At 36.0% G+C, this 27,295-nt stretch overlaps 2 protein-coding genes across 7 annotated transcripts; both read right to left on the reverse strand.

Moving 5' to 3' along the window:
• Positions 1-340: 340 nt before the first annotated feature.
• Positions 341-3,697, reverse strand: LOC140871389 (pyruvate kinase, cytosolic isozyme). 4 transcript variants are annotated; one of them, XM_073273880.1, is made up of 4 exons: positions 3,575-3,697; positions 2,762-3,045; positions 1,698-2,159; positions 341-1,357 (listed from the first exon to the last, which is right to left on the reverse strand). In XM_073273880.1, the coding sequence occupies exons 2-4, from the start codon at positions 3,017-3,019 to the stop codon at positions 545-547; spliced, it is 1,533 nt and encodes a 510-aa protein (XP_073129981.1). In that variant the 5' UTR covers positions 3,020-3,045; positions 3,575-3,697; the 3' UTR covers positions 341-544. The 4 variants fall into 4 exon arrangements, with proteins under 4 accessions (XP_073129981.1, XP_073129982.1, XP_073129983.1 ...); XM_073273881.1 differs by having other exon boundaries at positions 3,578-3,671; XM_073273882.1 differs by having other exon boundaries at positions 3,571-3,599.
• Positions 3,698-6,758: 3,061 nt separating this feature from the next.
• Positions 6,759-26,397, reverse strand: LOC140871317 (ADP-ribosylation factor GTPase-activating protein AGD2-like). Of its 3 annotated transcripts, XM_073273773.1 has the most exons (20): positions 26,223-26,397; positions 26,047-26,123; positions 21,806-21,906; positions 21,056-21,126; positions 20,648-20,710; positions 19,961-20,005; positions 19,202-19,267; positions 18,152-18,199; positions 17,955-18,050; positions 17,830-17,871; positions 16,591-16,806; positions 15,195-15,326; positions 13,468-13,686; positions 12,269-12,352; positions 11,914-12,183; positions 10,538-10,659; positions 10,046-10,133; positions 9,147-9,601; positions 7,435-7,567; positions 6,759-6,946 (listed from the first exon to the last, which is right to left on the reverse strand). In XM_073273773.1, the coding sequence occupies exons 1-19, from the start codon at positions 26,268-26,270 to the stop codon at positions 7,453-7,455; spliced, it is 2,358 nt and encodes a 785-aa protein (XP_073129874.1). In that variant the 5' UTR covers positions 26,271-26,397; the 3' UTR covers positions 6,759-6,946; positions 7,435-7,452. The 3 variants fall into 3 exon arrangements, with proteins under 3 accessions (XP_073129874.1, XP_073129875.1, XP_073129876.1); XM_073273774.1 differs by lacking the exon at positions 6,759-6,946 and having other exon boundaries at positions 7,492-7,622; XM_073273775.1 differs by lacking the exons at positions 6,759-6,946; positions 7,435-7,567 and having other exon boundaries at positions 9,442-9,601; positions 10,046-10,126.
• Positions 26,398-27,295: the final 898 nt, after the last annotated feature.

Below are 27,295 nucleotides of genomic sequence, written 5' to 3' on the forward strand. Positions count from 1 at the left end.
GAATATTTTTGAGTTTTTCGAGCATGAGCTTGAGAAACTCCAGATTTTGAGTAAGTGAAGCCGGAGTTTAAAATTAAATACTCAAGAGCTCAAGTAGTATGATACTCGGACTTGACTCAACACGTTTGCATTCCTAGTTGTGATATATTTCACTGACACACAAATATAGATTATGATTTAATAACTTCGATTATATAAATTTTATACTTGTCAAAAAATGAAAATTAAGATGAGGGTCAGTCATGATAAAATACAAACAAAATCGAGATTAATTTCATTAGATTATAATGCAAGGCTGCAGGTTGGGATTTGTCTCAGCCACGAAATGGACAAACAAGAATGAATCATAAAATTTAACCCTCAATACATAACGAAGCAATCAGAAGAATCCGTAGCGAGGTCCAGGAACATCATTAAATAAAGACAAGAATCCCCAGTTCAAGAACAACAAAAACAAACTCGAATATGGACTGTATTTATTTTCCAACAAAAAATAAGGGGGGCAAATATGCAACTCCACGGAATCATATCAGTGCTGTGAGTGTCACTTAACCAAGCAAATCTTGATAATAGAAGAACTCCCGATCCGATGAAGGGCAACAATAGCGTCACCGGGCTGGCAAAGGCCTCTGCTTGTGGCGAATTTCATAGCACCTTCCAATATGACTTCAGTTGATTCAGCATCTGTGGCTTTTGCAGATCCTTCAGCAAGAACTGGAATCAATCCTCGGTATACCAGGCTCTGCCTTGCTGGGGTTTCGTCACTGATAGCCCAATCAAATGAATCAGTAGTCAAGACCGGGACAACAACTGATAAGATTGGGACCGCGGGTCTGTACTTGGCGACCAGTTTGGCAGTCGTTCCACCACGTGTCATCACGACAATGAGTTTTGCTCTAGCTTTATTTGCAGTTCGAACCGCAGAGGAAGCGAGTGATTCCAACGGGCTCATTGGTAGTGGGGTCGACTTGATCATTGATTTGAAGATGGCTCCATAGTCAAGAGAAGATTCTGCCTCAATGCAGATGCGCGCCATGATTTTCACAGCAAGTTCAGGATAGGCTCCAGCAGCACTTTCTCCACTAAGCATAACACAATCTGTGCCATCTAGGACAGCGTTTGCCACGTCAGTTGCCTCGGCACGTGTAGGCCTTGGAGACTTGATCATAGATTCGAGCATCTGAGTGGCAGTCACCACAGGCTTTCCAGCAATATTACACTTGTATATCATCATTTTTTGGGCCAAGAATATCTTCTCCACGGGAATTTCCATCCCGAGATCACCACGAGCAACCATGTATGAATCGGACTCGCGGAGGATTTCATCAAAGTTGATAACTCCCTCTTGATTCTCAATCTTGGATAAAAAGAAAGATTGATGGTTAAATAAATGTCAATAGATTTACAAGAAAATGTCATGGAATTCTCAAATGTTTCAAAAGAAAAACAGCGAACTGTTCGTTCGTGTGGGTTTCGCTGTTCGTTCGTGTGGGTTTAAGTACCACAAAAAATGAAAACAGAGGACTCATTATTTGTCTTTGTAGAAGTTAAAACCGTGATAACAATGTGAATCAAATATTCTGAATTGTACAACAGGCACATTTGATCGCTTAGCCACATAAACTGCCAAAAACAATAGGGCCAGTGGATTAATACTATTATATGGGAAAAGAATGAAAAATAATAGTTCTCAATACCTTTGACATTAACTGAATATGCTTGGCATTAGGACCCAGAAACTTTCGAACATTGACAAGATCAGAACCCTTACGAACAAAAGAAAGGGCAATCATGTCAATCTTATTTGGAACACCCCATTCAAGGATATCTTCTTTGTCCTTGTCCGTAAGTGTTGGAAGGTCTACGACAACACCAGGCAAATTCACATTTTTCCTCTCACTTAACATGGCCGTGTTTTCACAACGGCATCTCACGGTTCCATTGGCAGGATCACATGATAAAACCTTAAGTGTGATGGTACCGTCTGCACAAAGAATGGAATTTCCAGGTTTCAAGTCAACCGGCAATTTTTGGTAGCTCATCGAGATCATCTTTTCATCTCCTTTTATGCTGTAATCCGTGGTTACAGTGATTTCTTGGCCTTCCTTTAGTTGAATAGGTTTTGCATCCTTCAGGAAACCTGTTCGAATCTCGGGCCCCTGAGCGATAACACATGCAAATAATTGAATATTAAGAATTTCACAAAATGAAATTGCCATTTCAGACTTAATATTTTCGCTTTGACTGAGAAAAGTTAATGTCTCAAGACAAAGAGCTATCACAGCTGAATCAATGTAACACCAATTTTTCAGATGCAAGATCACAAAAATCAAGTCCGAGGAAACTAAAGTTTGGATGCAATGTACATTTTTTTATACAAATGCTGAAATAAACTCACCCAAAGTAGTAGCATCTACAAGTTAGTCAGAAAACTTCATTATATGCACGGTCTCCTGATAAATGCTTTGCACAGCGTGCTAATAAAGCTAAAGCATCTACAAGGACCAATAAGGAAATATATGTAAATCTGATCTCTATCTCAATTGTTTGAATATGGTAGCTATTGAGAAAAAGGACAAGCAATTGCATGCCAAGAATATACTTAACACCATTCCCCTCAGCCAATATCATTTTTGACAACTACGCTATTGGTAAAATATAAACATCAGAATCATAAGTTAAATACTGAAAAACAAAGACAAAAATCCCTAAGCAAACCACAAATCCACACAAAGAAACGAGTATAAATTTCGCAACGGACCTTCGTGTCAAGCATGACGGCGCAAAGGATTTGAGTATTATGCATTGCAATCTTCAGAGTTTCCAGAGTCTCCTGATGGTATTCGTGTGATCCATGAGAAAAGTTGAACCTCGCAACGTTCATGCCTGCCCGGAGAAGCTTCTCCAACATCTCTACCGACCTAGAAGCCGGCCCCAAAGTACACACAATTTTCGTCTTGGGGATCCGGCCATCTGAAGGAATATCCTTCAGGATTCCTTCAATGTCTATATTTGCCATTTCTCAATGCCACACTCTCTTCAAAGCTAAAAAGAAACATAATCCATCGAATCAACAACCTCAGAGGCGTTCACAACAAAATGTATATATTTACAGAAATAATTTCAAGAATATACTTTCCCAAATCCAAAAGTAAGCGGACACAAACAAGAGGCACAAATACATCCAAAAACACATTCTTTCACGTGAAACACACATCACCATTCTTTCATTTTCTTTTAACTAAATTGAAACACACACACACACGCACACAGTTGACTAAAGATGAAGAAAGAACCAGACCAAAAACGGCAATTTCAACAACAAAAAAAGATATGGGTTCCTCTGATTCATTAACTAGTTGAAAAACTAGAGATTTTTTTATCAGCAAAAAGCGATTATCTCATCACTGAAAACGTACTAAAACACGAACGGTTTGTCTGAAAACAAAAACCCAGCACATTCGAAACAACAATAAGACTTCAGATCCGCAACACTTGAAGATTATAGTGAACAAAAACCGGGGAAATAGAAGGAATCAGAGTTCATTCGAAGCTTGAAGAAGAAGATACCAACCACCTGGTGTCGCAAAAGCCTCTGTGTTGTGGCAGCTGGTTTTGTGTTTGTTGTAGTGTGTAGAAAAAACTCTGCAGCGTCAAATTTTAACAGCCTAGTCCAATCCATGTGTCGGAATTGATCTAATTATTATTAGTCGACTAATATTAACACAATAAATTTATTGAAACATTACAATTTAACTTGTTATTTCAAATAAATTTTTGTTCTCTCTGTTTTTTTAAAAAATATATATATATATGAAAAAATGGTTTTTATTTTCACTTACTTGTTCAATTTTGAGTTTTGATCTACAAAATTTTTAAGTTTTGGTTTTTTTACACTGACTTTTAATTTTTAGCTATTTTGATCGAATTGCTGACGTGATTTTAGAAAATGTTGTTTCGTCAATTTATAGTGTAACAATCGAATCATAAAAAGTTGAAATTAAAAATTAGAGTATTTAAACCAAACTTTGAAAATGAACAAATATCATTTCCCAAAAAAATAATCAATTTAATTTGGTTTAAAATCCAATTTTCTAGTATTCGATAGATACTTGGACCCAATCCAATATTTCTTTTGTTTTGGACATTTCTTGGTTTTCTTTCATGATTCACACACTGATATGGGGAACAAAAGGTTATACCAAGAGGTAAATAAACTATACTATTTAAACATATACCATCGATTATCGATCTCAACAAATTTTCCATTGAATTTTTTTTTTATTGATTGATGGTCAACCGTCAATGTAGTGAAAATCACAATGATGGCTATATTCCTATCTATAAAAAGCTTTAATTTTCTTATTCTTTTTTTTTAAAAAAAAAATTAAAACGAGCTTTAATTCTTAATTTTATATCCTTATTTTCCATTTTGCAAAAAAGGAGAGGGATGGCCTACATGATTGTGGCTGCCATTGGTTGAAGGATGGAATCCATTTGTACTTCGTACACGTGTTTCACATTTTCCCTTCTGATTTTATATAATTTTTTAAAAAAAACGTTAACCGATGCAAAGGTTCATTGACTTAAATGGAAGGATATACACGAAGAGAGAGCAACATGATCAACCCCAGAGCATAGCATATCCCATAATATTTCTACAGGTAATATGCACTACACAAGGATCGAACCCGCAACGCTGAAAAATCTTTTCTCACGTCATCTCAGACCAACTCGCTTATGAACATATGAGCAATTTTATATCTTATATATATATATATATATATATATATATATATATATATATATTTCTTTTATATTTGCTCTTCACGATTTGCAAGTTTTTTTAAGGAGTAAGTCAAGATTTGCAATTGGATGCCTCTCAAATGCAATTTAAATCTTTTCCCTTTAACTATACTTTAAAAAGAAAATCATTTTCGATTTGCATAATTAATTTGATACCTAGATCCTAACAAACTATGCACATATTTATGAATGCTTCGATGTTATACATAGTTCAGTATCTCAATTCTTAATTTAAAGAGTTGCAACATCATATCGCGTGACTTGTAACTCTTGGATCGACTTCAAATGATAGCATGAACAAATCCTCGATTTCTATTATTCTATTTTCGAAACCTTTTTGCATATGTACATATACATGCTTTCACGGGATTTATTATTTTTTTAAAAAAGGGAATAAACCAAAACTTAATCTAGATTTACTAAATTGGATCTTTTATGTATTTATTTCACAAACAAAACATTTTAATCGAGATAATAGTTAAACTGTTCTTGTTTATTTGCTTATTTTGTTGTGTGTGGATGATGGAAAAATATTCGATTTTGAGTTATAATCTTGTTATTTATAATGTATTTTCGTTTTTAGTCTTTTTTTATATATATAGTACTAAATACTAACATGGAATCGAATATGTCAATAATTTTTGACGCACGTAACACTTAAAAAAAAATCCAAGAACTAAATTGAATACTTGCAAAATCAACAAGACACTGTTTTCCCTTTACAATTCGCCACGTCGAGGTTCACTAATTTATGTCGCATTAACGTACATGCAATGATGCAAAGCCTGCACAAGTGACTAGTGAGGTGGTAGGTGTATTCTATTATGATATTATCCTCTCGAATATGCTTTGTATTGTCCTTGATTCTTTAAACATTATTATAAGATAAGATATTAAAACATAAAAGATATAGAAGGGATTGCGTGTAAAATATATATACTTCTAAATATAAAAATTTGAAAATATCTTATGGGACATGGGAGAGGGAGCCATCAAATTATGTTCACATAAAGTGCAAGTTTATCCTCCATACATATCAATACATTTTTCTCTTATATATATATATATATATATATATGTATATTATCTATATATGTATATTATTTAGTACATTATCTACATTTGCGTTTACCATCCAAATATTATACATATTAATAGAAAGATGCACATGCGTTTGCATGTATTAAAACAATGATCAAATCAAATGATTTTTACGAAAATGACGTGAAAAAAAAAAAAATAATCGATTTCTTCAATTTTAATTTTGAATTTCAAATTTGAAGTTAAATGTGATTACGTGAAAGGATGTGTATTTATTTTGACCATTTTACCTAGAGATAATATGAAGTAAAGTATAATTTTCTAAGGCATATTGGTAATTTAATTTTGGGGTAAGCAAGTCAGACCAAATCTATTTTTATGTGGGGCTGAAGTTTTCTAATATAGTAAAGATTATTCTTCGAACCAAATGATATCTAGATATTTAAATTTTCAAGTACAACACAAAAGAACCCACACTTAATCATAATTTTTTTTAAAAAAAAAAGAGTAATCATTTACATTTAAATAAATTTTCAAGTACAACACACAAGATCCCACACTTAATCATAATTTTTTTTTTTAAAAAAAGAGTAAGCATTTACATTTTAAAATTCTCGAAAAAACTGTTTCAAAAAAAAATCCTCGAACATAGCGTTTCTGGTTTGGCTCATAAACTTCAAATTTCAACAGTCTATTTCGAAGAGACACACTCGACTTCGCAAAATTTCGAGTACTCTTATCTTATGTTCCAAAGACCAACCATTACAACCCCCCAAATCAATCGAAGGATTCAAAGCCAAAGTATTTTTTCCATTTTACCGATTTAAAAAATTTGGAATTGTGATTACATAGAAGATCTTAATCCAAATAAAATACAGTGCCTCTGATATTACACAAAAAACACTTGCAAAGAATTCCGAATAAATAATAGATAGCACTATGTTTTGTTAAGAAAATGTCTAAATTCAATGAAAAACTATAGGATGAACAAAATATGAATGGCTTGGCTTATAGTCTACCTATGATGTATAGACACGAGAAGGTCACCGCGGGCAGAATGAACCGTGCACACTTACATGTTCGATCTCCGTTCCTCTATCTATACACAGAAAATTTAAGTCCAGAGTTGAGAAGATGAAATTTAAAGAATATTAGCAATCACAGGTGCCTGCTAGAGAGCAACCTATCCACAAGTTTATTTAGGGGATAGTAGCGATTTCAGTAAAATATAATGGCGCTAACAGAAAAGATTTGATGTGAAGATCGCAACAAAGTACTGAATGACTCGAGTAAGCTCATTGTTTCTATTACTTTCTAAGGGATAACACCTCTGCGGCGGACAAGCAAAAGAGAGAGTTTTGATAGGTGACAAGATTTGAATAAAATCTATTAATCACTACATCCAATTTCTTTTTAGGGTGCCATTAATAAATCCAGTTGATATTATAGGGATCTAAACAAAATTAATTGTTGAAAATTTATAACGAAATAGAATAACGTTGCAGGAAATGCCAGTTAAACTTCAGTCAGAGTAAAATTAGGGACAGACGGCCTAAACAGAGAAGATGGAGTAAAATAATTACTCACATAAAGATTGCCTGCACATTACTCGTTTTCCGCTAGCAAGATGAAAAGCTCCTCATCAGTTATTGCTCCCTTTTCCATAGTCCTTTCCAAAGCCGTGAAGCCCCCAGCATCCTTTATAGAGGCACGTGCACCTCTAATACCATGTATCAGACACAATATAGCATAATCAGATGAATGCATACCATTAGCTGCAAAGAACAGGAAGGTGCAGAATTACAGGATAAGGAAGTATATTGTTTGTTTCTTGGCTCTGTTTGAAATATTTTTAAACTTCTACAAGTTTCCACATATGTTGGAGATATTTCAATTCAGTTTCACACTATCATTTTAAACAGTCAAATCGGAAGAACTTTCTCAAACTCGAGTTGTTGGGAGAAAACTACTTCTCAAGCTAACATTAAACCTAGAGAGAGTAAATTCACCATTAATTACAGTTAAACCACCCTAAATGCAGGAGAAACCTGCCAACAAAATTATGCATATATTAGTAAATAATTGCCCACACAAAACAAAGAATATTAACTTTAAACCCAACATTCTTCATTTACGAAAACCTTAAGAACACAAAGCAAGAACTTCACTCAAACGTCAACCATTTAGTGTTTGTTAGGTTCCATTCATCAAAGTCCTGTACCAGTTTCAACTGAATATCAGGAAAAGTATAAAGACAAAGTTCACCAATAAACAGTCAGCATTCCCAAAATAAATGGCAAAAAAGGTTAAAAAAAGAAGCTCTTGCCTTTCTTTAATTGCCTAAGTAAGGAGAGCTATATATATATATATATATATGCATGTATATTCAATATCTTGAGAACAGACATGCTAAACAAAGGCTCATTCTTGCATCCGATTCCTCCTTTTATAGCATTAGGCATTCCATCATAATATATTTTCAGATAAATAGAAAATCATTTCTGGTAGAGCACATACATCTGCTGAAACTTTTTGTCTAAAAAAAGCTCGAGCTCATGGGAGACGACAAAATCTGTTAGAAATTGACTTGGACCTAACTCACCTCAAAAACTAGCTCAAGAGGGTTGCCCTTGTCTATATAAAGGGCTCTCAGGATATTTACCCAACCGATGTGCGACAAACTAATACACCAACACACCCCCTCTCACGTCAAGGAATGGAACGACTGGAACGTGGAGATATTAATGGGTGGCCAACTATGGGACGGGTGAGGCCAACTATGGGCCGTCCAACACATAACGGTGGACCTCGGGCTCTGATACCATGTTAGAAATTGACTTAGACTTAACTTACCTCAAAAGCTAGCTCAAGAAGTGAGGGTTGCCCTTGTATATATAAAAGGCTCCCAAAATATTTACCCAACCGATGTGGGACAAACTAATACACCAACAAAATCAATATTTTTTTTAGCATAGCCTGCATGTGTAGGAGAAATATGATGGAAATATGCCTGAAATTAATGCCCAATGCGTAAAACGTGCAAATCAGGCAACAAAGGTCACCTAATACCAACTTTAAGAAACAATTAGGGTTCTAGCACACAAGTATTTGAACTTGTCATCCTTTGGCTTTGATATCATTTTGGAATTTGCTTCTCTCAAATGCCCAAAGCCATGGGAGACAGCATATCATACTTTTCACAATGCCTAACACTAACATCTCAAGAGGAACTATTATCGTCAAAAGATTCATATCTAGATTATTTGGGATTGAAAGAGTCGATCAGAAGTGAATTTTACCTTCTAAGCAAAACCTTTGCAAGCTCATTGTTTCCTTTCAATATGCAATGTAGCAAAGGAGTTCTGCCATGGAAGTCACACTTGTTTATATCAGCACCCAACTGCAATAAAAGCTCAAACATAACCAGATTCCCACCATGGCATGCCAGATGTAATAATGAACAGCCCTGAAGGCAGTTTCCTGGATCATTTGATGAATTGATCTTCTCACAGGTTGCTGGGTCGAGTTCTTTATTTTCGAAACGATGAAAACTTTGTTGCGGACTTGGTTCACCAAGGTTCATTTCACAACCAATTACATCTTCATAGGTTATGTTTACTACATTAATGCTGGATGCTGCAGTGATGTGGTATACCTCCCGCAGATTGTTGGCCTTAACTGCTTCCCAGATTGCGGAAGGTGACAGATTCTTTGTTGATGTGGCTTCTTTGTTTATAAACAGTTTTCTAACATACTGAATGCAAGTACATAATGAGTTATGATTTTCTGACAAGAAGTCAAAGTTGAAGAAAATTTACGCGAACGGTGTGTAAAGGCAAAGAAGCTAGTCAAACATCTTCGATTTTCACAGATTAATTATCTCGCAATATTCTGTGGCGGGGAATATTATATAGAGAGAGTAATTGATGATGGCTGAAATTTCAAAAAATCATTTGCCTATGCAAATGTAACCAAAAGATCTTAAAAACCAATCCATTTTCTATAACACCACATTAAACATAGGCTGTAGCCAGTAAGAATCCTTATGCAAAGAAGCCAGGGAAGAAATTAAAAAGCAACAAACTTTGTAACAGAATTGATGTTAATTAAGCAATAAGAAATTTGTACAGAAATTTTAAAATAACAATAGGAAACCAACTTGTACAAGGTAATACGATCAAAATTTTCAAAATTGTACCTTTGCTTGAATGTACTTCTCCTTTTGATGAAATCCATCCTCAGGGCTTGGTTTGGTAACAGATGATATGGCTTCAGACTCCTGTTTTCTGCATATGATAGTTTCATATAGTAGAAGGCAATGGATACTGTTCTACCCCAAAATCATTAAATCAAAAGCACTGGAGGAAAATTGACAGAATTTATCGAAGCAATTGCATGAAAAGATGCAAGAACTGCAATTAATGAACTTATTCAACTGTCAACATGCAGTTATGGGATTTGCATCTCCATCACATTTGATTGTGATATCAAAAAGATGAAATTGAAAATTAAAGTCTGTCAGTCAGCAGACATGAATTTAGATCACGAAGTCTACATTTCCTTTTTTTATTACTATTATTTTTGGTTTATGGTGATCTATGCTTGCATAGGTTCCAAAGGTGCCCCCTGAAGCTTGGTTTGCTGGCAACAGGGGTAGCTCCTTTGTTCACAGAAGATTCAAAGAACATACATGACGTTGTGTGGTGGAAGCAACTCCTCCCATACGGAATTACAATATGAATTGCCCAGAGCCCGAAATAAGTCCAAAACAACAGGCTCCCAAACTTTCACATCTAATGTGACCGATCTGACCTGTGAGTTTTGGGAAAAATAAATGTTACTAGTGGGACATGACGATCATCACAACTCTTAACAATAAGTAATAGAAAGTTAAACACAAGCACATTCTTAATCATGCATACATAGACCTTATACGAGTAAAATAAATAAATGCCACAAATTTGAATATTACATTGTGGTTTTATGCCACATGAGCACAGTAAGCCAATTTTCAAACTCCTTAGTTCCTAAGCTGGTTAAAATTAACATTAGCATATCAACAGCACTTATTTGTTTTCAATATGATGTCTTTCGGTAGCCCAATATGCATTGCCATATATCATAAACAGTCTAAATAACTGAGCAGTAAAGCTATCTTTTCAATTTTAGTCACTCTGAGGTTATACAAGTCCTGTACTGCATATTTCACTTCATCCTAGTTTGTTACACTACATATATACTCTACGTCCAATGTTACCATCCTTGTAATGGATCCAAGAAAACTGAAAATTATTTAGATTTAGGCACAAACTCCACCCAACATGACTTTTCTCCCAAACTCTTAGTAGTATTAAAGTGGAAATGCATAAATGATTAAATTCATTCTCATTCGTAGTAAGCTTGAAATCCATCTCCTCTAAGATAGTCGCTATAATTCAAGCTCCTTATTGTTTCACCGGAGGTCTGGAGAAAGCTGCAATCAATAGGAATCCACTAATCCCCCTTCCTGAAAGGAAAAGCGTGAAATCCTTTTTCCTTTCTGCAGGGAGCCAGGGACCAAGAGATTGGATCACTAAATATTAGTTGGCGGTCAATAACAAAGTTATCATTTGACTTAGGTGCTTGGGGAGTACTAATGAATGTTTGCAACTTTCATGGAATTATCAACATTCAAGTTTTACTTTCTCAGAATATAGTCCAATCTTCATCCATACTAACTATTATATTCAAGCTAAACTGTTGGAAAATATAGCGTTCATATTTAGCGTGATTTAATAAGAATTGGCGTAATTACTTTGAGAATTTGATTCGATTTGTTTCCTCTTAAATGTAAACGCCGCTTGCATTTTTCATCAATAACATATCAAATGATATACACACATTTCAAGTTCTCTATTGTCCACATATTGATTTAAAAATAAAAGCACAGCAGAGAAAATGGAGGACCAACTTAGCAAATGATGTACAAGAATTTAAAAAAAAAAAAAAATCTTAGGTAAACATACAAACAGAATATGAGATAGCAGAGATGTCTTCTAAAATCCATTGTGTTCAAAGAAATTATACCTTAGAAATGTGAACACCGAGATTGCGATGAACGCCAGAGCACTCAATGCACATTAAGATGCCAAGATTCAGAGATGCCCAATCAGGTTCAGAAGCAGAACAATCAGCACAAAGGTCATTCCCAGAAAGTTCCCTCAGAATCCTAGGAACAGAATTAACTTGATTGACTCTCATGTCATCTGATGTACTTCCATCGGTGTCAAGCAGAGAAGTAATAGAAGCACCAGAGAGATCATGATTTTTAGCATTATCATTTCTTGTGACATCGAACTGCCAGTTATGAAAATGTACTTTTGTTAGAACAGGTTTTCTCTCAACAATTTCTCCACAAAGTCGAGTAAAGAACAAAGCTGACCTGATGCAAGTGGGAGGTCAAGAGGGATGTACTAACTCCAGTTATTTTGTTCATCCAATCAATTCTATCAGCTTCATTTTCGGCCTATCCAAAACAACTTAGAAAGGTTATAGTGGGTAACCTAGACATTATACTTCCAACATTCTGGCAAGTAAATAGGGAGGGGAATTAAACCTTGGAAGATTTAAGATATAGTAGATGCAAGTTTCTGGATACCAATAATGAAGACAACTGTGCATAATGTTATCACACCTAATATCGGAACTGCACATTACAGAGGCACGTCTTGGTCACTAAGAATTTTTTTTCTCAATGATCAAGGTCTGATACCATATCTATCTAGTAAACAGATATTGACACGAGGTATTGGTTGTTTGACAAACCTATACATTATCCCACCTGATATTGAAAATGTACATTACAGACACATCTTGGTCACTGAGAATTTTTTCTCAATGGTTAGAGTTCTGCTAACATCCATTTTTTTTTTTTATAAGAAACATACATATTAATAATAAAATAGGGAAATTCAATACAAGAGGTGGACCAGCGGTCCACAAAGTGCTCAAAACAAAACACACCAGACTAACTCAGCAATTAAACTAACTCAAAACCAAGCTCCAATCCCTATACAAATCAGAAATTGCAAAAGATTGAAATTCTGGAATATTATGAATCCAAGTTGAGGCTCTTAATTTAATCTTATCCCAAAGTTCATCCGCCGATTCTTCTACTTCTTCAAAGATCCTCTTGTTTCTTTCCAACCAAATGATCCAACAAACACAATGCACTACTATCCCCCAAAGTAATCTCCCTTTTTTCCCCAAAAGTCCCCCTAAATCTGCAGCGAAAAGATCCTTCGTAGTCTGCGGAGTTCTGCTAACATCTCTATCTAGTGAACAGATATTAACATGGTGTATTGGTTGTTTGACAAAATTATACATGTGGCAGTGCCTTTATTTCGACGAATTATGCATCCGAGGATGTAATATCAGCATATATATTACAGTGTGCAATGAAAAAAGTCAAAATTAACATATTCACTTCTTCATGCAATTTAGAATTACTTGAAATAAAATATCAGGAAGTAAAGTTAAAAATAACAATAATCAAACAGAAAGAAAATATATTACTTGAAAATGGTAAAAATTGAATTTAAGGTGTTACCTAATAAATCTTTTTAAGCAAAAGTATATTACCTGCAAGGTGTAAGTTTTTGATGGAGAGATTATTCTGAAGCAAAGACGTAGATCGGAATCCTCTGCATCAATCTTAATTGTGGAGGTGCGCAAATCAACAGTACTACATCCTAAATTTTCGTCACCAACTGATGATGCTTGACGGTGCCGAGACCGAAATTTACCAAATACTCGACTATTATGTTCTGATGAATGGGCAGAATGAAGTGAGGGAGAACCCTGTGAAACAGAGTAAGTTAGGCTCATCTCATCAATCTTTTGAAGAAGGATATACTCCACTAATATACTATTTGGCCAACTAAACAAAATTACTCATGGTTTCCTCGATAGGTTTCACGCGAAGATATTCGTTGTAAGGGGAAACTTTGAAAGATGGTGTGTTACGATATCCCACATTGAAATATTAAACTAATAAAGAGTTATTTATCAACTCATGAGGCAACCCCACCCAATAGGCAAGCCTTTTGGGATGGACACCTCATGAGTTTATAACCTAACATTTGGTGCTCTCGTTGAGAGTCGGCGTAGCGGAAGGGGCGACCTAGGAAAGGGCTACCACCAAGAAGAAAGGTGAGTGAAAGCCGTCTAGAGTGGGCCACCGTGCGGAAGGGGCGACCTAGGAAAGGGCTACCACAAAAAAGAAAGGTGAGTGAAAGCCGTCTAGAGTGGGCCGCCGCGGACGTTGGCTTCTCAAGGGGTCGGCAATGTTACGATATCCCACATTGAAATGTTAAACTTAAACTAATAAAGAGTTATTTATAAACTCATGAGGCAACCCCACCCAATAGGCAAGCCTTTTGGGATGGATATTTATAAACTCATGAGACAACCCCACCCAATAGGCAAGCCTTTTGGGATGGACACCTCATGATTTATAACCTAACATTTCAATGTGGGATATCGTAACATTGCCGACCCCTTGAGAAGCCGACGTCCGCGGCGGCCCACTCTAGACGGCTTTCACTCACCTTTCTTTTTTGTGGTAGCCCTTTCCTAGGTCGCCCCTTCCGCACGGTGGCCCACTCTAGACGGTTTTCACTCACCTTTCTTCTTGGTGGTAGCCCTTTCCTAGGTCGCCCCTTCCGCTACGCCGACTCTCAACGAGAGCACCAAATGTTAGGTTATAAACTCATGAGAAGTCCATCCCAAAAGGCTTGCCTATTGGGTAGGGTTGCCTCATGAGTTTATAAATAACTCTTTATTAGTTTAATATTTCAATGTGGGATATCGTAACATGGTGCCTCAATGAAAAACTATCATCAGCAAAGACCAAGATCTAAAGTTCCGTTGGCACACATAAAACTTAACCCAAAAGAGTGATTAGCTAGAACACAATATATCAGTAATATATAGTGTCTATCGGAGGTCAAAACTAAGACAATCGTGGAAGAGCCTATAAAGAGGAAAAAATTACACGAGGTAATACACAGATGATTTGTGCTTTTTAAATGGTGTGAGGTTCTTGCTGCTGTACATCGATTAAGTTTCTCAACAGTTTAAGGTTCTAGAAAGTTAAAAGGACACAAAGTTATAGAAATTCCCGACAGGTTCAAAATCCTAGTAACCATAAAATAATGGTGTTAAAGGCAATGCATATTAAGGTCCAATGAGAAGTTCAAAGAAAAATAACAATAATGCTCCAGTAGTGGACAGATTGAAAGGCAGTAAAAGTTGATCTATCAGAAATGCAAGTAACCAAATTGACCTGATATAAAAGTATAGCTTACCCCTGGTTTGGCACCTTTGTTTCGGTAATAATACAAATTCCCCAGACTGTCAAGTATAAAGAATCTCCTTTTCCAATCTGCTCTCAGACTTGAAGATCTTTTCAAAAGATACCCTTGCTTGATTGTTTGGACCTATTGGAATGAATAAAGTTTCATAAGCCACTGGATTCTAGTCGACCAATAATCCTATATAGACTTGTAGAAATTATGATTTCCAAAATTTTGATGAATGAAATTATCCATGATATCAAACAATTCTTCCTCGTTTCCACGATGATTCTTTTAAAAGATGTTTGACTAAGCTTATTAAAAACATCTAATAAGTTCCTAGGAGCTTATAAGTTGTTTTAGGAGCTTATAAGTTGTCAGATCTTATTTTAAAAATAAGTTGTTAAAGTATTTGAATAAACTTATTTTAAACAACTTAAAGATATTGATATGTTTGTTATTATAAGATATTTTTATTGTCAAAATTACCAAAAAGAGTATAATACTATGAAAGTAATATAAATAGTAATATATACACTAAAATAGTTTTAAAGTTATCATAAATGTTAAAAATAAATTAAAAAATAAAAATATTTTAAATTTTAATTTATAAAAAAATTTGATAAATTATGTACAAAAAATGGACAGGGGACATGGTAGGAATTTAATAAAATATATAAGGATAATATGAAGAATTAAAATATCAAAATAAAATCTTTTCTAACCCTACTTTTTTAAAAACAGCTTATAAGCTGTCAAACTGCTTATTTTGACAGTTTATAAGTTGTTTGACAAAAAACATTTCAAACAAATTTAAAGAGCTTATAAGTTGTTTCCAAGAGCTTATAAGCTCTGCCAAACACCCTCTTTAATCTTGATGTGCCATAAAATTCACTACTCATCCAGTATGGAAAATTTTACGCAGTTCTAAAATTGCACAGAGAACATTTGAACTCCTACTTGGAAATGTGTGCCTAGGCAGGCAGCAGTGACATCTATAAATCTTAGCCTAGGTACTTTACTTTGACAAACTTCCAACTATCTAATGCTCTTCCAAGTTCCTGTTACCGATGCTTCAGTGCCTAAGTCTTGGTCACGACTTTATACATACCATCTCGATCCAATCTAAACTTTTACGGAAATTTAAACATAGATAACTGTAAGCACAAACTATTGTTTAGTGCAAAATTTGTGCATCCAAATTCCATTTGCCGGCTGCCTCATACTGTTTCAGCTTATTTTATTTGTTTTATTCGCAGTTATTGCAATTCAAGAAGCATATTTTCTATCAAGACAACTGGGATGGAAATGTAACAAGCCATACTCTTTTCTTGAACCTTGTACCAATGGAAACATAATCCTTCATCAATCAGAGGGCACACTAAAACCTTTGCAACAAAGAACTCACCTCACCTTTCGTAGTAGACTGCATGATTGCCTCCATACTTTTGTAAGCACTCATGCCCAATGCATTTGTGCCCATTGGACTTGCAGATGCTGCCAAATTATTGGAAGCCTGCAAATGAGCCAGCTCTGATTGTGTCCTAAATTCTTGAATCCTTTTTGCAAGTCTATCTTGTTCAATATTTGCCTGCTCCTTTGATTGTTGCGCATAAGTCAAAACCTGAACTTGTAGCAAAAACAAGGCATCAGATACACCATTTGGAAGAATTGAAACTGAAGTCATAATTTACTGTTTTATTGCAAACTTTTTTCTAAAGAAGAGGACATTGAAAAGCGCAACAACTCAAAAGAAAAAGGCAAATCATAGCTACAAATATGCTATCCATCGCATAACATATCACTGCTAGCAGAACCCTAAAAATAATTAGCAGTTGATCAATGTAAGCATTCTAATGAAAATAAATTGATAAATAACTAGTTCTTCTAATCAGAAACATTTCAAAAAAATTTATACGAGCAGAAGCATAAAGCTGGCACCACATCACACCCCGGAACCATGGAATAAGGGCCACAAGGGTGAGTAAAGTGCAGTGATCTTTACTAGCAGTCACTTCACATTACCAAAGTGGGCAACCTAAAGTTTTTAAGTTCATTAAGCCACAGATACACTGTGTACAAATTTTGCCGACAAGCAACGGCGACATCACAACTACCCCCTTTAAAGCATGTATTCTTGGTATTCCTTCAACAATTCAGTCGTTGAGAGCTGCCTCACAATTTCCTTGGCCAACAGAGCCCACGGGAAGAAATTACAAGCTGGAACCAAACATATTGAACTTCAATAGCAATTTCTTTGCGAGTAGGTTAAACCAACATGCTATTTCATCTAACACACTCATAAACTGATCCGAACATTGTCCCAAAACATATGTACACCAACAAAGATAAAAGTTAAACAGACTACAGAATATAGAGAAGAAATATATTTTATTCGAACTAAAGAATACACAGAGGAACAAAATATTAAGAACAGTAAAAATCGCCTTAAATTTGAATTACTAGTCCCAACACTTCTTGTTTGGGGTAGTACCAATTTTGTTTATTTTTCATAAGTTGCAATCAAGCAGTCAAGGTTACTATTCCTTAATTTTTCTGCATGTCAATAGCTCCTCAGTCACACTTACAATCATATCTTCTTCACTCAAAGTAATGTTAAACAAGAAGTTAGAAACTATTGATGTACCTGGTGAATGAAAGGCTCCATTTGGCTCAATAAGTCATAACCCTAAACAGTAAAGTGATGAGTTAGATGTACAGGTGTCATCAATCATTTTCAAAAGATTTCAAACACATAATTCAAAAACACACCAATTTAAAATATCTCAGATGAGCATCCATGATTGCACTAAATGATTCCAAGAACTCAAATTTCTTTTTTGCTTCAATACTCATAAGCGCATTTACCTGAAATTCTTAATATCAGGGAAACGTAATTACAACTTAAAGATTGGATGCAAAAAAAAAATTACAACACAAAAGAAGGGTCACTATCGCATCACTGGTACCAAATTAAAGCGGCTTCTCTCGAATGCTGACTTCGAATTTTGCAGCTCCTGCCATATAATGACCAGATAAGTTTCCAAAGTTTTAAAAAAATAAAACAATATCATACAACTGAAAGGGAAATTTATTCAACATTGTTCGAAATAGTTCTAATAGAAGCTCGCAATACAGTTTCAAACACAAAGAAAAAAGGCCAGACATAAATTATTACATTTGATTAATACGAGAAAGAAAAATACTAAAGACCATGGACCATGACACCACAAAATTGTCAAGCATAGCATGACATGTCGCAGGGAATTTGAAACTTGCCAAAAATGGTCAAATTTAAAAAACTAATTTGAAGCATCAAGCAGAGGCAATGGAATATCAAATTCATTTGTCCAGCACCACCGAAACAGAAATATTTGATTTCACAATTCACAACAAAACATAACATGAATATTTCCCTGACATCTAAGTGGTGATTCACCGTCAAAGTATAAAACTATTGGTTGTATGTACCCTCCGAGATTGAGCTTTTGGGAATGAACCATTTCAATATGGTATCATAGTCAGGAGGTCAAATGTTCAAGACCCCTGGAGCATAAAATCCCATGTATTGTATTAAATTGGTCTGGATGGCCTTCTTTATCTAATATTCGATCTAACTTGCATGCTCGGAGCACGTTATAGTACAGATAAACTAAGGTACCGCCTCCATGAGTTCGAACTCTTGGGACAAACAGTTTCAGTGATTACGTTTCATGAGCATAATAAAGAAAATATTAACACTAGCTCCAAATGTATGCATGAGCTCACAACAGTCACACGAAGTTTGTATATACCACGGGACTTTTGGCATGCTATTAGGAAATCAGAGAACGAAGACAAAATAATGATACTGTGAAAAAAAATGAAAATAATTGTAATGATGAATCCAAATCAGAACATAAGTTCAACAAGCAAGGTGGTTAATATTATATTATGGACAATAATAAGCTTCAAAGTTATATTAATTACTTGACAAACTTAATCATGGTAAAAAAAAGGGAATGGGAATCGAAATATACTTCTTCTAGTTCAGCAACAACTTCATCACGAGTGGTCTTCTTTAAAGAAGAAAATTTCTCTCGTGCCTGCCACAACAACTTATACATTAGAGGCATGAAAGATCGTACGAAATATAAAGTAGCTCGTGTGTCCAAAGAAACAATTTGTATCATTCTGGGTCAATCATGAAACAGGGAACCAGCATGATTCAACAAATAGATCAAACAAGATGACAAAAGGATAAGTTTTATTCAACACATCCCCATAAATCAGGGATTCAATTAACCGAACCGGGAATTGATTTGATTTTTTAAGATTTAATACTTATCCTCGTAATTATTGTTATTCAAACTAAGAGACGCCGACAACATTTTTGCTCTGTGTGTATTTCTCTCTTCATCAACTCCCAGCTATTTCAAAATCCAATGGTAGTTATACTCACTTAGACCAAGAAATGCATGGTTGAGAAGACAGGAAAGACTCAACAAAGAGAATTTGTTGCAGATGGATTCTGTCAGGGCAAACGAATGTAAGATACTTCCATCATTCTTTGATAAGCGAAAAGTTACTTTCCTAAGCAGCATAAACAGAGGGTATCTAGAACCAGAGTTGAATTCTCAAGTAACTAAGCTGTGTGCACCGTTAGTCCTTTCTCTCCATGTAGGTTAAATTATTTTTCCAGTCATAATTCCTCAATATATTCTATCATTGGATTTAGATTCTTAAACCAATGATTGATGATCTAATTGAGAATTACATACCAGCAGAAAAATAGATACCTGATCATATGAGCCCATGGCCTTGTCGAATCTGCGACGTGATTCCTACAGGAGATAAATGATAACTATCACACAACATGATACAGATAACTATATTTTCTCCCGAATGTTTTCCAGAGATGCCAAATCATGCAATCATGACAATCGACATCATTGACTAAGAGCTGCACAGGGAGAAGGAGAACTAGAGGCAAAAACATCGAGGTAACTGCTGCTTAAAATAGCAAACCTCCCTTGAGTGCCATTGCATGCGTGAAACCAGGGCTGCATTATCTATAGTTGTCTCATTTGAATAGTCTTGTAAAAATACCATCCTATATGTGGTTTAAAAAAATTAAACTTTCTTAGCATTATGTGCACTGTTTTAAAACAATTTGATGTGATAATGTCTATTATTAGTTTTATCTGCGTTAATGCCCATAACAAAACAATGAAATCATCTACGTCCCTTAAATTGTCAAATTCATCAAGAACAGAAGCAAATAATACATCAATGAATCATGACCAAAAGGAAAAGGAATGAAAGAAACATGAAGAGTACAAATGAAACTAAAGATGAGAAAGTTAATAAGGATTAAAAAATTTTCATGGTATGACAAATGAAATTCCATATCCAATATTTCAATATTATCTAAAGAGTAAAAGTGGTGATTCTTTGGCTTATTACGGCTGCAACGATGGACCTACCTTTGCACCTTGCAAATCAGTGGTCAAAAACTGAGATAGGCGATCGACAAGAACATGCTCAACCTGCAGACAAGAAATTTATCATATTTCCGGAGGAAAAGGCCTTCAAGTAAAATTTGGAGTATAAGATTTGAATATATTTTCTCCAAATAGATTTAAACTCAATGGTTAAAAATCAAGCCTCTAGGGATGAGCCATCGTCAAGGTAGACCAAATTTCAATGGATATATTTAGTTTCACACAACTATATAATATATAATATGGAGGCTAAAGAGTAAGAGGAAGTAAAATGTGACTAGATTACCAAAATAGTGGCATGTGTAGAGAGTGCTTAATTCGTAAAAACATGGTGACTGACATCAAAGAGTTTAATGAACGTTCATACGTTTTCAAATGCAACAAACTCACTTGAGAGCGAAGAAATTCCTTGTACGTAGAAAGCTCACGTAATGCGTTGGTAAATTTTGATACTACTGGACCTGTTGACATGCAAAGAGAAATATCATTATTATACAAGTCTTAATTCCAAAGTACGGTATGCTTTGTGAATCCCCATTCTCCATTGAACTCTCTCTGATTTTAAGATTTTTGCTCATTTCCAAATCACAAGAGCCACACAAGTGAAGAGAAGCAAAAATGAAAAATAACTCCAGAAAATGTTGGATTCAGATTAGTGCAAGTTCGGGATTTAACTAGTAAATTTCACATGCTTTATTTACAAACTGTTGAAAAGTGTTTGTTGGCTCAAGTGAGTTAAAAATCATTTATGCGATGAGTGGTAGGATAAGGGTAGTAGGCTGATAGTCTTGGTGCACAATGCCGTACAAGGGCTTGAGACACTGTTTTGACAAAACTTTACAGGCAAATGCCCAAACTTGCACTAATCTGAATCAACGAGAGTGAGCATGTTGTGTGCATGCCTTTCATCAAACTTCAGCAGATAGCAAAACAAAAAAATTAAGATCAATAGATACTCCGTGAAATGAAAGAATAAGTCCTGCATTATACTATGTTGCAAATTACAACTAGAAGAAAAATTGAAAATTTTCAAAATGACAATCAAAAGCAATTTGATCAATTTCAACTCTTAACTCCCATTCAAAACTGTTGCATTGGTGCAGAAAAATTTTTATAGTGCAATGTTATGCCACTTAGTACCTCCAATTGAAACACCGAGAGGGTCATCAAGGCCACCACTAAATGCCTCCAATGATTCAGCAAAACCCATGTCTCCATTGCAAGCTTCTCCAAGCACCTCTCTGGATCATAAAAAAGCATACCTGATGTTCAAATGTTGAAAAGCTATATCCCCTAAAATCTAACAAATAAAAAATGTAAAGTATCATTGATTCATTTCATAGTTCTTCTTTCTCAGGTACATTAGTTAGTCAACATGTTCATATAAGAATAAAAAGTGCCCCTATTATACATCGCCAGATGTATCCCCATGCAATACTATACATAAATCATGCTGAAGCGAAATAAATCAAAAGTAATCAATTATAATTAACTCATCTTGCAGATCCCATATTTTTTATTACTTGTGTTGTCCATGTAATGAAGTAGCAACTACCAAGATCTTAAAAGTCACTCCTTTTTCCTACAACAAATTTTGGATAGGATGCTAAAATGCACTTTTTTTTTTATAAAAAACGATAATATAATATATATGTAAAAGATAATAGTACAAAAAGCGGAAAAGAGATCCGCGAGCGACAAAAGAAAATACCAACTCCCTAATCAAATCAGCAGTAAACAAATGCGCAATCCCTTGATAAATCTGAACTTGAAACATTCTTAAACTCTTAATGTGATCTGCTCCAAGTAGTAGATCTAATCTTGACCTTCTCAACATTCTTCTATTGACTCTTCAATATCTTCGAAGATTCTTTTGCTCCTCTCCAACTACACCGACCAACAAATACCATGAACCACAATCGTCCAAAAGATTCTCCCTCTATTGCCAAGAAGATGTCCAAATTCCAATATCTGTGGCAAATAAATCCTGTGTTGATCTTGGTGTTACCCAAACTAATCTCATTTCCACCAAAGCTCTAGCCCACAATCCGCTCGTGAAGGGACAATGTGTTAGCATGTGATCCTGAGTTTTCCTTTCTTTCCGACACAACACACACCAATTTGGGCTCAAAGCACACGAAGTCCATCGCCTCTGCATCAAATCCGAAGTCGATAATTTACCAACACGGCTGACCACGAGAAGGCTTGAATCTTGGTTGGAATCGGAGCTTTCCAAATAACATTAAAAGGGAGAACAAAGTGGAAAAGACTTAATGTCATATGGTTGTGGACTCAGTTAATGTCGTGGTGTTACTCATCAACTTTTGGATGAAGTTTAGACAAGTTGTTAAGTGAATTGGAAGAGTTCTTATAGCAACATGTATAGACACTTTTCGAGAATGGAATAAATGTGAACTAGTTTGAAATGGATTTTCACATGAGATGAGTTTAGAGTTGCCTTAGCGTTGATGAAATGAGCTTGCCAAAGAATTTAGGATTCTACTATCAGAAACCAAGAACAAATGAAAATAGCTATAAGACAAACCCAAGATCCTAAAGATTCACCAGTGAGTTCCACATCATGGGCCTAGCGAGACAATTGGCCATTTAGCAGATGTGGGTGAGTCAATGATACGACAAGATATGGGGGGTCGGCATAAAAGAAGAGAAATTGGCATACAAGAGGAGAAACCAAATATAACTAGACGTATGTGGAAGTTAGAGGGAGTTAGTAGTTAGGAAAGTGGTTAGAGAAAATGTATAAATACAACAATTCCATGTAACTCAAGAAGAATATGAATATGAACAGAATTTCTTCTTCTTCTTCTTCTCTTGATTCTCTCTGCTATCTTCTCTTTTCTCTCTAGTTCTACTCCTCTCAACTTCTCTGCTATTTTCTGGAGGTTGGCTGCCTCGAACAAGCCTTTACTTCTATCATTGGTGCTCTCGTTTATTTTTCCGGACATTTTGAAATTGTGTTGTTCTAGTTGAATTTTTCAGTTCGTGAAAGGGTTGATTCTTTCATCAATCGCATGGCAGCAGAAATGGGTCTCACAAAATTGGATGAAATTCTTGCCAAACTCACGACACTACAAGAAAATCAAGCGAGATGGATACATAAGCAGAACAATACCATCTTAATTCTCAATAATTCAGTCACTGCGTGCACGTCTGGGCTTCAAAGTCTGGGTGAGTCGGTTGTTCAAGGTAACCGATCCACTCAACAGATTTCATCGGAGCTTCTTGCCAATCTCCCGATTCAACTTCAATTGCAGCCCCAGGTCCCAAATTCACAGCTTGTTTCTCTCAAATCATTCGAATCCAGGCGCCCAGAAGCACAACGATTCTCGGGCGACAATCCTTCTGTATGGATTTCACAAATGCACAGGTATTTCGATTATTTTAATACCCCGGCGCATCGACGATTGATCATTGCTTCGTTTTATTTGGATGGTCATGCATTAAATTGGTACGAGCATAACAGACATTTACTTCATGGTTGGAATGAATTTTTGTTGGCGCTTGAGAATCGATTTGGCCCGTTAGAAAATCAAAAGTCTTTTAGCAAATCAAGTAACTGGGTGCAAAGTGGTGCAGTAGGGGAATGTAACCACATGTTTGATCAATTGCCCCGTAAGATTGTTGGTACTCCAGAGCCTAAGGATGAGAATTTCATACCAGATTATTGGACCGTCCAAGCGGAGACACAAGACATCAGTGATGAAGAAACTAATGCAGGGGATATTCAGAATACAGAATCGTTGGATAATAGTGACAGATTAATAGCAAGTGAATTGATTAGAGACACTTATGCGGTGGAATTTCATGATGACACAAAGGCAGAAAACAAGAATTATTTGCCAATTTTCGGTAAAGATAGGCAGGAAAGTTTTGTTGAGAGTCCTATTGGGAAACATGCAAATATTAATGATGATGAGACACAAGGTTTTTTGTCCAAGAAGATGGTGAAAATTCATGAGTCCAAAGCTACTAAGAAATGTTCCGATGAGCAGGAGCATATCATTGAAGGGAAACCACATTTTGTAGAAAAATCTATGATTTTGATGAATAATATGGAGGACAGTGTGGAAAATAAGAATTTGAGGAACTTGACAAATAGAGATGTCGTGGACCCAACTAAATGGAGTTTTGAAAAGTACGCGAAGTCCATCAAAAAAGAAGAAGATGGGTTAGACAACGACCAAATCTTTCTTGACCACGAGAATTATGCTAGCCAAATGGATCCACCAGTGTGGGAGGATACGACATCAAGGGAAGGGAAATCAAGGGCTGGACATGCTGATATTAGGAAGCAAGGCTCTAATGTGAGTTTGCGATGGTTCAACATAGAGTTAATTAAACGTTATAGTGGAAGGAAGGCAATAAATCCAAGTTCTAATATTCTCCTGTCAGCGGCTCCGCTTGCAAATCTATCAATGTTTACTTTTTTCGTCGCTTTTATCCTTTGGGCAAATAAACACAAGGTTTGGAGAGGGGTCACACAAATATTGGTGCAGTGGGACGGGTTTTCGGTGGAAGACACTTCTTGAGATGAACTTACAAATTTCAGTGCACTTACTCCGACTTCCACCTTGAGGACAAGGTGTTTCTTGACGGGGTGGGTAATGATACGACAAGATATGGGGAGTCGGCATAAAAGAAGAGAAATTGGCATACAAGAGGAGAAACCAAATATAACTAGACGTATGTGGAAGTTAGAGGGAGTTGGTAGTTAGGAAAGTGGTTAGAGAAAATGTATAAATACAACAATACCATGTAACTCAAGAGGAATATGAATATGAACAGAATTTCTTCTTCTTCTCTTGATTCTCTCTGCTATCTTCTCTTTTCTCTCTAGTTCTACTCCTCTCAACTTCTCTGCTATTTTCTGGCTGCCTCGAACAAGCCTTTACTTCTATCAGTCAACCATATACTTAGACTTCCATACCCAGGAAATATGGTTTATCACATAAAGAGGACCTGAACTATGATGGTAATTTCACTTGTAAAAGGAAAACCTTGCCAAGCTGTCTTTCATTTCTTCTTGATAAAGCAAGCGTATATGAACTTTCCTCAGACTATGATGGACTAAGAGGTTCACTGGAACGGCAAATACACTCATGGAAAAAGGAAATCACGAAGAGTTGACTGAGAAGACAAGCAAAAAGAAAACAGCAAGAGTGTTAAAGCCTTGCAAAAGTGAGCAGCTTTCTTGAGCAAAATCCATGCAATGCATGTCGAAATCATTCAGCCATCGATAGAAGATCCAAACAATAAATCTATCATACTTTCCAAGTAAAAATAAATGAAAAGGTATCACATGAGCTGTACAGTAACATCAGAGCTACATGATTAACACTTATTCAGCAAAGCGTACTCACGTATATTTCTTACAGCCTTTATATAACCTCTGGCACCGATCTCTGAGCTCATCTGCCGTGTGCTCTACGGATCGCACCTAAATTTCATAATCAACAAACAACACAATAAACAAAAGACGAATGCAATTATGTGATGAATAAATCGACAAAAAAAAAGGATTATGCAGAGATATTACCTGCTTTTGGAACGCGGGAGAATCCTCGAGCTTCATGAACCAAGCCATTTTCTTCTTCGTCCAGATTTAGATTCCAAGTGAACTGAGATTTAGATCGAACCCAGGTGGTGTTCCATACGACGCCGTTAATGGCAATTTTTTCCCGAGTAAAATTTCAACGGTGAGTGGAGCTAGAAATGACGAGTGAACACTTTAATAGTTTAATATTTGAAAATTTATTTGGTCTTCATTTATATTCTGTTGGGCCAATAGATACTTAGACAGTTCATAAATATCAACTTTTTCGTGATAAAATTTTGTGAAAATTGAGTAGTACTTTCTATAAAACTCTCTCAAATATTACTTTATTCGAGTCTGTGTATTCAATTTTAGCGATTATAAATTTTGTCATCATAAAATAATAATAATAATAATAATAATAATAATAAAATATACAATATATTTGATACCCCGGAAGGAGATTAGCTCAGCTCATCGATGACCCTAAGCTCCAAAGGCTATTATTTGACAAGCTACAACAGGGATAGGGAGCTCGGCCTCGGCAGCTCGGGAGGTTGGGACCTAATCCAAGCCCTTTGTTGTAGTTCCCAGGTCAGGTAGGGGCCTTGGGAGTTCGGGAGATCGGCCAAGCTCCCCCACTATAATTACCAGCTCGGGTCGGCAGCTCAGCCTCGGAAGCTCGGGAGCTCGGCCAAGCTCCCCCATTATAATTACCAGCTCGGGTCGGGAGCTCGGCCAAACTCCCCCACCATAATTCCCAGCTCGGGTCGGGAGCTCGGGAGCTCGGCCAAGCTCCCCCACCATAATTCCCAGCTCGGGGTCGGGAGCTCGGGAGCTCGGCCAAGCTCTCCCACCATAATTCCCAGCTTGGGTCGGGAGCTCAGCTCGGCCCTGATGTCAGTAGGGAGTTAGATTGGTAGATTGGTTTGGCAACTTTGGGAGAGCAGCAATATAGAGTCCTAGTGATGACAGTTCAGCTCGGAATAGATGTACAGGTCAATATTTCCTTTATCGAATGAGATTCGAACGAGATCTTCGCCTATATATTCGGGATCGTGATCCCAAAATTCTCG

Source organism: Henckelia pumila, unplaced genomic scaffold, assembly GCF_033568475.1.
Source record: "Henckelia pumila isolate YLH828 unplaced genomic scaffold, ASM3356847v2 CTG_461:::fragment_3, whole genome shotgun sequence".
Taxonomy (NCBI): Eukaryota; Viridiplantae; Streptophyta; class Magnoliopsida; order Lamiales; family Gesneriaceae; genus Henckelia; species Henckelia pumila.